The 16377-nt window shown below is 34.8% G+C and overlaps 1 protein-coding gene across 1 annotated transcript; it reads right to left on the reverse strand.

Annotated features, from left to right (window-relative positions):
* Positions 1–3324: 3324 nt before the first annotated feature.
* On the reverse strand, positions 3325–15663 carry LOC144966972 (uncharacterized). The gene is made up of 2 exons (XM_078903669.1): positions 15273–15663; positions 3325–11382 (listed from the first exon to the last, which is right to left on the reverse strand). The coding sequence occupies exons 1-2, from the start codon at positions 15525–15527 to the stop codon at positions 9535–9537; spliced, it is 2103 nt and encodes a 700-aa protein (XP_078759795.1). The 5' UTR covers positions 15528–15663; the 3' UTR covers positions 3325–9534.
* Positions 15664–16377: the final 714 nt, after the last annotated feature.

The following is a 16377-nucleotide window of genomic DNA, read 5'->3' on the forward strand; positions in this document are numbered from 1 at the left end:
AGCAAGTCACCTCGCCCTACCTAAATTTGCTGCGCTGCACTGCGGCTGACGTCTGGTGTATTCCAGTCTTTGTCGGAATAGACCCTAGAGGCAAATTTCCCCTATGGGATGAATAAAGGGAATTTTATTTTGCTTTACTTTTATTTGTTAACATTTTGACTCCATGTTTGCCAACTAGACGAGCCAAATACTTTTCTGCCGTTTGTCTGGATTTTAAGTGTGTTCTGTGTTTGTTTTTTTTGTTCTTTTTTGAAGCAGTTATATTCATTTTTGCACATTACTTTTTACAGTCCATGGCAAGCAGCTTAGTATTCACTTTAACTCTTGGCTTGTGACCTGTAAGGCACTGATTCGAGTCTAGCTGTGGGTGGTGAAAAGTTTAAACCTTGGACTCGTTACTCACATTAGTCAGCATATTCAAGGGAATTAAGAAGATTATGTCGCCATCCGTCAAAAAGAAATTATGCTAATACCTCACAAATTCATGTTTAATTCTACATGTTCAGAGTTGCTGTTGGCTCTTTGTGAATGTGCCTTCAATACATTTAGTGAATATTTCACTGTATAAAACCTTTTTAATTATACTGCTTTTACATAGAGCACAATGATCCAAAAATGCTGCAAGTGCCGTTAAATTCTCAAAAGCAAAAAGAAAAGGTGAATTTATGTTTCTTTTGCTTGTTTTTAAGGGTTTTATGGCGCTTGGGACACATTTAGGTCATTTCGCCAGTGAAAAAGAAGAAAATAAAATAGTCAAAAGATTATAGATTACACTTAAAACTGCCAAGAAAAAGTAAGACAAAGGGGAATGGTACAAATAGGGATCAGATGCAGATTCCAAGAGCATACTGTCATTGTTCTTAGTTTGAGATCATCTAAAAGTCTCATCCAGACACAAGCACAAGATCCCACTAAGAGGAACACACTCAAATACGTACATTTTACATTAAAACAACATTTATAACCATGTAAAAGAGAGATGATTTACAAGGGGGAAAAATATCATCTCCCAAAACTATAACTAGACATTTGACTTGTTTCCCTCACAGTCAGGACAAAACCAAGTAATCCCATTCCAAGACGAAGAGAGAAAGCAACTCGAAAAACAGATATAAGAGGATAGAAGACACAGCGTGACCTCCTGTCCACCACGGAAGGTCAAAGACCACACCCAGTGAAATTATTAATGAGGAAGAAATTCAATGAAATATAAAGTAATCGGTGTAATAACTGGGAAATAATAATTTATTTTTTAAAATGTGAATATGTTAGTGGTAGCAAACATGAGATTTAAATATATAAAATAAATTATTTTTGACTAGATTTCACAAAGATATTACTTCATACATATAAAGTATGTTCCAAACAAGCAGGCTTCGATATAACATCATGACATTAACAATAATGATTATTTTACTTGATCTAACGATGACGGTAATGGTGATGATGACGACGACGATACGATGATGACGATGATAATAAAGGTAATAATAATAATAATAACAATAATAATAATAATAAAGGAGAAAGTATAAGAACATGTCATCATCACTTTAGGCTTTTTTCTTGCAAATCATAAATATCTGAAAATTGCATGCAGATAGAGTTTTGAATTACAGTGAATGTGCACTCAATTAAAAAGCAAATCAAATTCTTTTAAAATGTAAGACTTTGTTATTGTGAAATTTTGATGCTCATTTTCTTCAAACCTGAAGTGCATAATCTTAAAAAGTGTAATCAATGACAGAGAGGCATTAATATTATAATTAATTAAGGAGGGAATATAAAAATGAATTGTTCCAGGATTAGATTTTTCTCCTTTGTCTTGATTCAAGCATATATTTATTCCGCAATCTATGGTCTAAGTCAAAGATAAGAGCTGAAAAATATGATTTCAGTTCGCAATAATAATAATAATAACAATAACAAGGATAATAAAGTTTATGATGATGATGATGATGCTGCAAAAGATACCTGAAGTAAGTTTGACAAGTGAACAGCTAACTACATATGACTACTATATATATGAATAAAATTGGTTCTCTCTAACATCACTCAGTCTTGAAATATATTAGAACCGACCAAATAATGGACAAATATATTAAACAAAGGAATGCTTCGAGCTCACATTCTTCCTTATTATTAAATATAAACGCAACCAAAGAGTAACGCAATTCAATATCAGGACAGCAGCCAGTTTTGGTAAAAAAATACCTTAGGGAAAGGTTGGGGTGCTTTAAAGGTCTAACATTGTTGTGTCTAGTTTTGCCTTTTACTTTTATCTATGGAACTGTGTTTTCAGTCCACCAGAAATAAAAATATTAAAAAAGGACCAATTATTGTCTATACTTATCTTAATCGATAGTGACGACTTTGATACTGAGCCTATTATAGGCATCATGGACAGGCATAAAAGTTATAGCAATTCAACGGCTTAATAATATCATTTACAGTGTTTTATTTACTCTCTGAAAATCTTGATTGAGAGTTGTTCGAAATCGGGTGCTTGAAATAGATCTCAATTCTCGAAACCGATTTATCAAACATTGACGAGATTCTTACCGTGGCTGCAAGATAGTCATTGGCCTGGCCAATTTGGCCAAAATTGGCCACACAGAGAATAATGTTTCTACAATTAATTTAAAATTAACATTTATATCTATTTTTAATTTTTCCTAGTCCTTTAGAATTTTTTGTGATTATCAAAACCGATGACTTTTCCGAGGAGATCAGAGTTTTAGTATTGCTTGCCCAAGTAAGATTCTATTTGGTCACTTTTCACATCGATCACTGACCTCGAGTACGGCTGTGCTTCGAGGCCGCCCCGGGCATTCTTGACTTTGTCTTCTTCCAAGATCCTTTTCTTTCAAAATCATCCCTTGTCCTTTGAATTGTAGGGCTGGTCTATTGTTCATCGTCTATCATGTCTTGTAAAACTATATTTTTTTTGACTGGTATCCCATTTTTTCCTTTCTACTAGCCCTAAAATGACCTCAATGTTTTATAAGCGCCATCACACTTTAAATACAAAGAGTCCTTAAAAGAATGTAGAGTCATCTTCCTTGCTGCTCACGCCGATATTGTCTACACCAAAAGTGTCCCAATGCCCAAGCTGTAACCTCATAAATAAGGATAGGAACCAAAAGAAAAAAAGAAAAATCGTGTACAAATAGCTACAAAGCAGTCCTTAACCCTCTCTCTCTCTCTCTCTCTATCTATCTATCTATACTCTATATCTAATCTCTCCCACCCACACACCCCTTCTCTCTCTGACGCTCCCTTAAACACATTCAAGACCCTATAACTATAAAAGGTTATTCTCTCTTTTTCTTTTATCTTTTTTTTTTGTTGTGGTTGGTTTTTGTTTTGTTTGTTCGTTTTTCTCCGGATTCATATTGTTACGTACAAGAAATACACAAGGCAATACATTTTGACGCCTCACTGTGTTCTAAATTAAAATAATAATCTTAAAAGTGAGTAAAAGTAAATCAATTTTTAAAAATTAAAAGTTGATCAAACTTCTCGAGTCACCAGGAATGGCGTCAACGTGTTGAACTTGCCAAGGGAGTACACAGGCGTGCTCGAGGCCAGAGGTCGATGTGAAAAGTGTCCAAATAGAACCTTACTTGGGCAAACAATACTAAAACTCTGATCTCCTTGGAAAACTCATCGGTTTTGATAATCATAAAAATTCTAACGGACTAGGAACATTAAAAATAGATATAAATGTTAATTTTAAATAACTTATTATAGAAACATTATTCTCTGTTGGCCAAATTGGCCAGGACAATGGCTACCTGGCAACCATGGTAAAAATTTGTCAATAATTGATTTATCGGTATCGAGAATTGAGATCTATTTCAGGCTCCCGATTTCAAACAACAATGATAATATTAAGCCGTCAAATTGCCATAAATGGTAAGCCTGTCCACTTCTGATGATGCCTAACCTACAATAGGCTCAGTGTCAATGTCGTCATTATCGATTAAGGTAACAAGTATAGACGATAATTGGTCCTTTTTAAATATTTTTATTTCCAGTGGACTGAAAACACAGTTCCTTTATCTATTGTCCTTTCCATATGTAGTGTCTGTATAGCACTTTTTAATGGTCTTAATTCAAATAGACATGGTAAAACAGACCTATAATCTGAAATTAACCAAAATAAAAAAAGAAGAGTTGCAAGCACTTTAAAACAATAACAGAAATTGACAGATTTGCAGAGAAATGTTTATAAGATCTTTACAAAGGCTTTCAGATCATATCGATTCAGGTAAAAGAAAAAAAAGAAGTAATATTCACGTCTGACTGAGTCAGTTGATTTATTTGAAGAGGAAGAAAGATAAATGGTATTATGCCTTTTAATCAGTTAACTGCCATATTCTGGAAAAACTATGTAATTAAAAATTTGGACAGAAAATTCGTTCTTATAATAACAATCAATCTAAATGACTCATCCCAGCAAAAACTCTCAAACCTGGAACTTCCATGAAGTTGAGAGTTGATGCCATGATGGGGGGAGTTATATAAATCAATCAATATTTGAAGGAAGAGTTTTGTTTTAATATGTGGTTTTCCAGAGTGCGGCAGTTAACTGGTTAAATCTATAAGTTGTAGATCTGGATAGAGCTCTTCAGAGATGGAAGATGGTCTGCAACTCACAACAGATTTAGATAGGAGTTCATTGTCTGTGGCACCCCTTGGTATTTGGTGCTGAAGAAAAAGAAATTCAAAGTATTATGTGCGGTCTAGTTGAGACTACTGATAAATCCTTCCCATGCACAAGCACCAGATCAACATTAAATAAAAGTAAAAGGCATGAAATCAGAAAGATGCATTACATCAGTAACTTACAATAAAAGCTCATTTACATGAAAAAAAAAATATTTTGCGAAAAGAAACATTTGACGATTGGCTGTCATATAATCATCTGCAAAAAAGAAACTTTTGTCATAAGATCGTTGATATCATCTCGTATTACGTTTTGTCATAATGAGCCTAAAACATTCTTCGTTATATAGCTCTCCTTAACCAAAGCTGCTACATTGTCTGCTTCAATACTCTGATAATCCTGATAATTACTGATTTCAAATTTTAAATTATACATGTAATGCTGAGAATTTTGGAAATATATATAAAATGACAGATTGCCAACACCATGTAGCAAATGATTCCTAATTAAGTAGCAGTAACTATTTCAATATACATTATAATTATAAAACATCCCAACACTTCATCTGCTATCAAAAAGGAATTGCTGCCCGTGTGCTAATGACGTAATGAATGATTAAAGATGACAATTGATATGATATACAAAATGGTTCCAAAGACCATAAGCTCGGTTTTAAAAGGTCAACCCCTCATAGACATAACTAGTTTCACCATGCATTATGTCAGACGTTGTTTTCTGGCGTCACTGTTCACCAGATGTATTGGGTAGTTGAGTCTAATACTTTTAAATAGACTCATTCTCTATCCACAGGGTAGCAAGCAATTGCTACTGCCCATTTAACGCAACAGAAAGTGCAATACAATTCAACTTCACAGGTCTTGTGGCTCTGAATCTGAATGGCTATTTTTAATATATTTTTTTAGGACGATGGTCTAACATATGGTCTAGCTGAAGTATTCTGTAAATATTACAGCATCTCGTTCAGAGGTTTAAAGAATCATTTTTTTCCTCAGACATAAAAGAAAATGAAATAATTTTGCTCTCAACAACAATTTTTCTCCACACTATGATTGATTTGTGCTGTTCAATTATGCTGATGAACACCAATTAAAAGTTTAGGCATTTTATTTGAATCTTTATCTAAATCAATATTCAAGTAGAAAATCACCCCCACATTAAAAAAACAAAAACAAAAACAAAACAAAACCTGAGGTAGAATATGGTTGGGGTAAATCGATACTGATAGAACAAGACTTGAAGAATTGTTTTTCTATCGATGTGACTGAGAAATAATCTTATAGTTATGTAGTTTCCATTGTATGCCATTCATTAAGATAATTATAGTGGCAATGTGATCTGGTGGTATTACACTTGCTTCAGATTGGAATGTCCTGGGTTCGAGTCCTGCTCTCAGCAGCACATAATTGAGTCCTTGAAAAAGGCTCTTTACTCACATTCTCACATCATATTTGTGTGTAAAAAATTGTATACCGGTAGTATAGGTGTCATGTCTCAACCTACAAGTTAAGTGCTGCTATTGTCAAGTGACGCCTTGTAAAGCCCTTAAAGCATGTTTAGGGGATATTACGCTATATAAATGCTCAAATGGATATTTCAAATATAAAAGTAAGAGAAACATTTTGTAATGTGACTAGAAATTTTGTCTACAGTAGAAAAGTAGACATGATCAAAAAGAATAATTGCACAACTAAAAAGAAAATAAATGGCACGTTATAAATCATTTCAAACAAACAAATGATTATAAAAAGAGGAAATCTTCAATAGAGAGAGAGGGGGGCGGGGAAGAGATCAGTCGTAGCACAATACATAATATGACTACGCTCCAGCACGGTTTCCTTGAACTCATTCCATTGTCCTGAATTGTATCCTTTATATTATTCTTTACCATTCTTTTCCTTCCCCAAACAAATTTTATCTCGAACATGGTTTCCTCAAACTTATTTCTCCCAGCCAAGGTAAAAAATGTTTTATTTATTTTTTTATTTTTTTTATGCGAATGTTGATTTCGACTACTGATGACTTACTGTGATGCTGATACTTACACTACTGATGACTTACTGTGATACTGATAGTTACTTATGTGTGTATCGTGTGTATCTATATACACTGCATGAGTGTGTGTGTGTGCGTGTGTGTGTGCAGTATAATAAACACGCAGACACACACAGCCACTCACACACTCCATCGCCATTTTGCATTAAAGACACCTCTCTGCTTATTCTTATCACTTCCCCATTAGTTCAAATTTCAATGTGCTAATGGTTGGCTACAGCGGTAAATAAATGTTGTGATACAGCAATCTCTCCTCCCACCCCTGGACACACACACACATACCCCTTGTAACATATCAATAAAGTAAACAATAATAAAGTTCCCTTTATTCATCTTCCTGTGGAAATTTGGCGTAGGGTTTATTCAAAGGGAAGACTGGAATTACGCAGATGTCAGCCACAGCACAGTGCCACAAATTTAGCTTGTGAAAGGTGGCTGGTTGACAGCCACATAACACAGTGGACATTTAAACTAGATATCTTTCGGGTACGAAGCAAAGACCATACCGCTGAGCCACACTGACCCTCTCCCCTTCCCCAGCAAACGTCATAGCAATGTACGGTTTCCACAAACTGTGGTCGGTTTCCTCAAACGTTTTTGCATGTCCGGAGGAGTTCAAGGAAACTGTGCTGGAGTGTATGTAATAAAACAACTTTTCTGACTAGAAAATTTTCCTTCACATATGGGTAGGTAAAGATTACCCCAAACTTGTCTACAACGTCTTAAATCTGAGGATTCAAAGAAGTCTCAGGTTAGGACTTTCTGAAGAGTTTAAGATCATCTTAATCTATGAGGTAAAAAATGAGAAAAGTTGTATTACGGAGGTAAGTATCTTGACAAATTCACTTATTATATGCATATCATGAAAATTCTGATGGAGAATTGGGGCAGCATTAATGAAATAAATAATGTGACCTACTGCATCAAACTGGTAATATGGATATGTGAACTATATGCTGGAAACTGAAATAATAGTGAAAAAGATCAACAAAATTTGAATTTTTTTCAGTTGAGAAAATTACATGGTTGAGTATGGTTAATCTATCGAAATGCTTTATTGATGCTATGCATTTCGACAAAATATTCACAACATCTGCCAGATGGATATAATGTACCAACACACAAAACTAAGTGTGTAATCTTGAACGTATTGATATGAGTTAGTGAGAACTAATTAAAATGCCTGTCTAAAAACAATAAAGCACTGAGTGAAGTCAATTCCTTCTATAAATACGAATCTTACTACTTATTCGTACTTATTTTACTTTCATTTTTCCAAATAATTTCATAGTTTTTACCTCAAATTCAATTTTCGTTTTGCTCATTCCCACAATTTACCAAAATGACATTGTGTTTGATTTTCAGGTAATCCTTTTAAAGAGAAATAGAAACAAACTTAACATAAAATAAGATCTGGAACTTGTCAAGTTATGTCCAAGTTCATAAAATGAAGAAAACAAAAAAAGAGATTGAGACATGGTAGTCTTTATCATTATGAAAAATGAATAAATTTATTTGAAAGCTTTATCTTACCACTACTTAAAAATGCATTATTATCTATGTTGCTAATTCTCATTATAATTTATCAAAATGCAGCGAATTTTTTAAAGTAGCTCGTAGCCAGCTTATAGATTTTCACCCAAAAGATGCAAAACATTTCTTTCAATTGCAACCAATATTGACATAGTAACTTAAAAGGAAATCTCAAAGTCGGCATAATTTTACTATAAGTTTAACATAAAAACATTTAGAGAGATGGGAAGACTTATCATTTATATTTTTACAGTTCAACTTATAATCTTTATCATATCATCTTAAAATTAAACTATAATATATATAACAATAACAGTAAATAGCAACACAATGAAGTTTAAATTTTGTTTCGATCAGGAGAGGTACTGTCTGAAATCTGGTATTACAAAATAAACAATGTGGTAAAATAAAATTTGTGAAGTGATAAAGAGCTAAATAACAATATCTTGTTGTGTTTTGGAATTCAGGATGTTGCCATTCACTGTGCACGAGCTTACAAGTGCTTGATGGGAACAAAATCTGGATTACAAAACGCAATCTTTTATTTTACTCCATAGATGATTTTGATTTAGTTAGATGTGATTGAAAAAAAAATACTTAAAGTTAACGTTTAACAGTCCATGATGTCACAAATTGTTTTTGTTAAATTTATAATATTATTACTCATTACAATAAGTACTCATGGAGAAGGTTTATATAATCTATTATCATTTAAAATCTTTCGGCATATATGCTGCTCAACCTTTGGAATCTGGGGTTTACTGTAATAATCCAAGTATATTGTCTGTTGCCTCATCAATATGAAGCACTGTTATTAATAGCCAAAGGAAAGAGAGATTTTCTGGCCTGAAATGGCGTGAATGTGAACAAATTCCACTTTTTAAATATAATTCTCTATGTGGTATTCTTCTCTCCTCAAGTTATGCAACATGTACTGTGCAATTTTTGAAATCAGCCATCTTTCAGTTGCTTTCCTGCAACTTCCTAATACTAATACCTTCTTTTTTAGCATTGTTCAGCCATGTCTCTCCAATCCGAACACCTCTGTTTCCAGCATTTTGTCAGGATAATGGAGACATCTGGATGGTGGAATCAGTCCCTCAAGTGTATAAATAAAGATGAAAAAAATCTGTCCCCAGTCAACCTGTCCGGAAAATTATTTCTGATAGTAATTTTCAACAATTTACTTCTAGGGTAAAAAATACCCCAACAAAAACAGAAGCTAAAATAAGTTTTCTACTCTTTTATGATAAATATTACATCTCGTACTCTCCAATATTATAGTCATAAATATCCTCATCATATTCATAGTCATTGTCTGTGTCGACATCTTCCAATATTGATGCTGCACTTTCATCTGTATCACCATCAGAATATTGCATAGCAACATGCAGTGCACTCGCATATGCCTCATCATATGCTGTGCACTTCTGTAGACCATTAAGCATGAAACTTGGCAATTCTGCAAATGTGGCGACTGAAATATTATCAATGGGTGGAGGTATATGAGACATGGCACATGGAAATTTTTCAGATACTTCATGAAGAGAGGTTGTGTAAGGCTGCCAATTGTTCAGCACTAGCACACCCTCGGGGGCAGGAATAGCAATTTGATACCCATAAGCCTGTGGGTCTTTAACATAACCAGTTACCGGTACTGGAATTCTTCTTAAAGATGTGACCCAAATCACACGAATCTCATCCAGAATGATAGCTGGGTCTCCAGGTAGATAAATATGGACTGTGTCATCTCGTACGCACATTGCATAACTCTTAGCAAAATCATTGTATGATATATCAGGAGCAGTTAACTCCCATGAACTAAAAATTTTCATCTTTGCATCAAATAACACAAATCCAACAGATTTTTTGATGCAAAATTCCTCAGATGGACCTGTTCGATGTCTAAACCATATGAAAATTTGACGATCATTTCTAACAACACACCTCGCCAAACTGATGAATCTTGCCCCTGGAATTTGATAACAAGCATACTGGTTGGTGGCTAGATTGCATGCAAATAAATGCCCAGTGCCTTCTTTATTACCTATGACAAATAGCTGACCATTGCAGTACACCATGGGAGGAGGGGATGTTCGATAATTTGTGAGAGTTGTTCTATATGTTGGTTTGTAAACATCAACAGTCTTAAAAGAAAAAAGTGATGGTTGACCTGTGATTAAATCAATTGTAAGGATATTAATTTTCAACATATCGGTAGGGTATGGAAAAGAAGAGCATAGATACATATACAGTTTCCCATCACTTGCTAGCATATTACAAACAGTCTGTCTCATTGGAACAAATGTCAATAAACGTTCACCAGACACAGCGAAATTGAACCAGACTTGGTCATCCAGGTTGTAAAGGAAAAGTTTAAGAAATTTGAGTCCCTGGTTACAAACAACTGTCAATAACACCTGTGAAGAATTTGAAGAACTTTGTAGACTATTTTTCCTATCATCAGATTGTTTGCTAGGAACACTGCAGCTATTGTCACACAACTCTGTTGAAGAATGCATGCTATTCAAAAGGTTAACATTATCCAAAATATCATTATGCTGTTCTTTAAAACTGGGTGAAATTGCTTCTTTCCCTTCAAGAGAACTCCTTAATTCTCTACCTAAATATGATGCTTCATTTGCATAGTCAGACACCCACATATTTATTGCACTGTTTAACTGACTAATGTATGGAAAACGAGAGACTTTATCATGATCTACCCATCTCTTTGCTAATCTCCGCAACTCATTGTAACCGGTATGCTGAACAACACAGGGGTCTTCTAACAACCTCATCAGCCACTCCCAGGGTAATTCAACAATTTCTTCATGCTTTATGAGGTAGTCGTGAAATCTGGCTTCAATTATATTTCTTGCTGAAATAGCTACATCTGGCAAATTGTGATGTTCTGCTAAGAAACGGATCCGGAGACAATTTGAAAGGTCAAGGTTGCCTAAATCCAATAGAAATTGCTGGCAAAAGTCTTTGACATCATCAAGTAATAGAAAATCTGAAATCTTGACCATGTCTGTAATTGTATCGGTGGTGACGGGGAGGGATCCGGTGTACATATAATCCAACACTGTGCTGAATACTGCATCCTAATGAGAAACGAAAATGGAAAATATCAATAGTTATTTGTTACAACATCCATTCACATACAATGCCATATCATATCAATCATCATTGTTTCTCGAAGTAATTTTCATTTCCATTACTCACAAAATTAACTAGCTAACAAGCACTTTATTATCTCCTGACATGAAGGTTAGTAGGAAAGGATCAAAGTAGAGAATTGTTCACACAAACACCATAGGGTAAAGCATTGATGAGGTGGCAGAGTCATCCAGACTGCATAATAAATTGATATGTGATATAAAATGATATTGTTTGATAGTGTGACTGAAGGCATGTATTTCAATATTACAGATTACTACATTATAAAACCTAAATAAGAAATTATAAATTATAAATGAAATAAATAATATATGTATACAGTGAATTAGGCTTCCAGTGCCTTTGCTGATCTAGTGTATGGATTTGCAGTCATCTCGGTTTGATGGGGGGCTCAACTAAGCTAAATCTATAGTTGAAACAGAGGCTGTCAAAATTACCTCTTGAAGGCGTTGAGGTCTGGAGCTTCCGCGATTGAAAGTAATAAGTGAGCTATGATATGCCTAACATCTACAAACTAAAATATCAGAGACTTATTGCCTTAAACAGACAGAAGCAATTATTGCTTGCAACTCATATGATATATTTTTTTTTAACACTGACTTTACAGACTCAGCTACCCAACTGCAGATGGGAAAGAAAAATCCATTGACTCTACCCAGTTCCAAAATCATTCCACTTGTTTGTGACGAGTTGATTTTCAATCCATTGAACTATTGGGCTTTTTATAACTCATTTTGTCACTGAAAACCATATTAAAAAAGTGATGGGATATAAAGCACAATGGTGGATAGCTTATCAAACTGATACTGATAATCAGTATTGATTCTTTTGAGTTCTTTCCATTTTATATCGTATTATTTCCATTATATTATAAATAAATTGGAATAACGAAATGAGGAAAAATAGGACCATAGACTTACACAAAGTGAAAAGTCAACTGCTTTTTAATAGCAGATTTGAGTAATAATTTGAGTTTGCTTGCAATTGTAAGATCTAAAGATGCATACCTAGACTTCTTAGTCACAAGAAAAATCTATGTAAGTGTTTTTGTTTTTTTTCTTATTTTGTTTAATGAAACCATCATTTCAAATGTCTAGACTGGATCTCTCGAAGATGCAAGAAACCTAATGCATAGCTAGGTTACTCTTAATATCCGAGACAGCTAATGCCCAGCTAGATATCTCAGATAAAATGTCATCATACGAGAGAGCAGCTTTAGTCAGTACTGTGTGTGTGTTCTGATCCAGACCTCGCTGGGACTCAAAAGAAAATAAGTCACTGAAATTATAATCAAAGGACAACATCTGCATATGATGGCTTTGCTAATGTGAAACAAATACTAGTTACTTGCATTCCACATTTAAAATCACAAAACATAAATAAGACAAAAGGTCATTCACAGGATGAAAAAATTTAGAAATGTGTGGCTAAGAATTGCCATTGGACAGGTGGCTCTGTAAGCTTGATGATCCAGATTGGGATCCAGCAAACATTGGATTTTTATTATATTTATTTTTATATCATTATTATTATTATCACTATCAGTTCATTATACCATATAAAATTGAACTCGGATACAACAGGGATAGTGGGACTAGCAAATAATTCCTGATGTAGCTGAGTTACATTATATCCATGCAGAGAGTATATGAAGGGAGGAAATAAAAATACGAGGAACATATTTCGAGTTATTAACATGTTGATTGCTCAGTCATGCACCTCTCACTAGCCTTTTGTTGTGTTATCGTTATATATTACACAAAATATACAGAGAAACGCTGGTATGGACACAATAACTACTTTTCATCCATCGCTACTCCATCTCCGTTCCTTATAAGTTATGTGTGCCACTTGTGCTTTCCCCTTGTCTTCTTGAGTAGTTCCTTTGTCTCAACTGGGTACTAAACTTGCAACTCCTCCTACCCCCCCCCCCCCCCCCCCCCCCCCCCCCTCCCGTTGTAATTGTGTTCCATGAAATATTACCCTGTTATAATTATAGCAATGCATGATAAATATGAATGATATTGTAGGCCATAGAACAGATATTTTTAAATTTCCTGTGTTGTAGCAAAGCTCCCTATGCATCCAAGGCCATTCTAAACGTACTGTATTGTGTCTCTTTTTTCTTGTTGTTTAATCAATATTGCATTGCCTTCCACCCTAAGTGAGGAATTAATTAAACAGATGTTCTAGTATTAAATCTCTCGTATATCTCACCTCATACAACTACAGAGCCCTCAAATGTGATTCCCCCCCTCACCCCCCTCCCTTATTGATGTCCCAGTGCATAACAGCATAACAGCATAACATGATTTTATTATCGCCGTACTGTACATTGGAACCAGATATTTCTATTTAAATCTAATAATAAATCGTCATTAACTAAGTAAAAGACAAGTCATAATTGCAAAAGTAAACCTATGAAAATCTGTGCTGTCGATGCAGTGAATGCTTTGTCCTACAGAGAGGAAATTTGATGAGCAAATTTCATTAACTCATTGCGTGTAACTTTACTATAAATTTATTGCATGTCATGTATATAATGTGCATTACTATTTCTGACATAAGCGTGAGAGAAACAGAGAGAAGGGGGGGGGAAGGAAGAAAGAGGGATAAAAGATCTCCATTTGGACGCAATGGGATACTTTGCCTTCGTCATGGACCCACAAATTTTGTTCAAGAACCGAACAAGCTCAGATCAAAAACCTTTAAAACAAGGAAAATCAAGGGGTCATCACATAATAAAGAGTGGTTTGATTTGTGATTTTGTGACATTGTATGTAATGAGATCAGAGAGAGAGAGAGAGAGAGAGAGAGAGAGAGAGAGAGAGAGAGAGAGAGAGAAAATGAGAGAGAGAGAGAGAGAGAGAGAGAGAGAGAGAGTACGAGGTGAATGATTAATTGGTGTGTGTATCATGTGCATGTTCGTTAATGTGTGTGTTGTGTGTGTGTGTGTGCATGCAAGTATGTTATTTGAGATTAGAGAGTGTGATCACGACTCAAATTATGTTTATGTATGTAATTTTGTTGCATTTCTTACATACAGAGAGGAAAGAACGGACGAGAGAGAGAGAGAGAGAGAGAGAGAGAGAGAGAGAGAGAGAGAGACAGACAGACTGACGGACAGTGACAGAGAAAGGGAGAAAGAAGCAAAGAGGAAAGAAATAAAGGAAGAGAGAAAATCAGCAAAAGAGAGAAAATAAGAGAGAGGGTAAGAGAATGAGAGAGAGAGAAAGAGGGAGGGAGAGAGAGAGAGAGAGAGAGAGAGAGAGAGAGAGAGAGAGAGAGAGAGAGAGATTACAATCTGAGAACACGACCTTTGTCTTTCTGATGAGGGATATCAAAGCACACGCTTTCCCTCTCATAGCTTGTTGCAGGAAAAAATAATATAACATGGAGTATGATGAGGATGGTGATGGTGTTATATGCGAATTGTGAAAGAGAAGGATGGTAATGAAAATATTAGGAAGGTTGTTGTGATGATGATGATGATGATGATGATGATGACGATGATGATGTTGTTGATGACGATGATGGTGATAATGATTACGATGTTATTAGCGTGCGTGTATATAATGTCAATAAATCAATATCATAATGTCATGTATACGTTCTTCATAATATTGTATTGTTATAAATGTGTAACCAGATGACAAATTGCCACTATTTTGGGGAAAATAAAGATAACTTATTATTATTAAGCCTGGCATTAGGTTAGGCATCACGTAATCCGATCGGTTGGTAGCAAACCCCTGCCTTATTAAAAAAAAAAAAAAAAGAGAAAAAAAGTTTAGAACCAAAACAAACTACAAACCTGTTCAAGAATTAAGGATGCAGATAGATCAATCTCACCAACGTTCTTTTCTAACATATCGCTCGTAAACATCGAGTAAAAATACGGACTCCATAATGCTAGAACAGCGCGATGAGCATTGAAACTTCTACCATTGAGCTTCAAGACTATGTCGCATAGTTCACCCGATTCCCTTTGTCTGAGAAGAGGATAAACTAAACAGTCTTGTATACTTTTACTAAATGTCTTTCTAATTGCCTTTACGTAATGTGACATGTTAAAGTTATAAAAAACGTTCACACTTTACGGAAACATTTGACTTAAATATAAATATGCCATTTTTACCACTTGAATCATTCATAGTATGGCAAGATAATATTCATAATTTATTGATGTTTCACTTAGAGATGATAATATTCGGTAAGAGTAGCTTCCCTTTATATTTATTCAACATAAGCCAATGGTAAAAGTGTAAACAGTGTATAAGGGCAAACAATGCCGTTATGCTTTATATTATTAGCCTAGATAGATTCCTACTTAACTTATTATAAATTACTACCTAACAATATTATGCCCATCCATTGTGTTACGAGTAAACCGATATGTTGTAGATCTTTCTTCTCTGTCAATATTTATTGTTTTAATAACTTATACCTACTCCTTATTGCATTTTGTCTATTTTATTTAATGTGATATCTAAAAAGCACTTTGTTGGATTAGTTTGCATATTGAAGTCCATCATCAATGTTGCGAAAAATACGACTGCAAATATGTGCTGACCTACAGATTGTCCCAGGACCACCGAGAGACGTTTTTTCAGAAGGATTCGTCGTCGCCATGGGTGGAATGACACCACCACACCACTCCAATTCGAATGGGCTCTAAGAGCTCTCCTGTTGAAGAGTGGTCAGTGGTATACTTCCATCGGACCGAGGTAACTGCGCCATGATAGAGGAAGCTGAATAAACCATCTTAGAAAGAGAAAGGCACAACGCAACAGACCCGACTTTGCTACCTTTTGTCCAGACCCTTTCTTCTCCAAGCGAGTATCACCATGCTCTTTATTATATAAATGGTTTTATAGGAAGGGCTGTGGCCAAATGTGAAGAGTGTAAAATGTAGAATT

The sequence above is a fragment of the Berghia stephanieae genome, chromosome 1 (assembly GCF_034508935.2).
Source record: "Berghia stephanieae isolate SIO BIC M18660-M18661 chromosome 1, UCSD_Bste_1.3, whole genome shotgun sequence".
Taxonomy (NCBI): domain Eukaryota; kingdom Metazoa; phylum Mollusca; class Gastropoda; order Nudibranchia; family Aeolidiidae; genus Berghia; species Berghia stephanieae.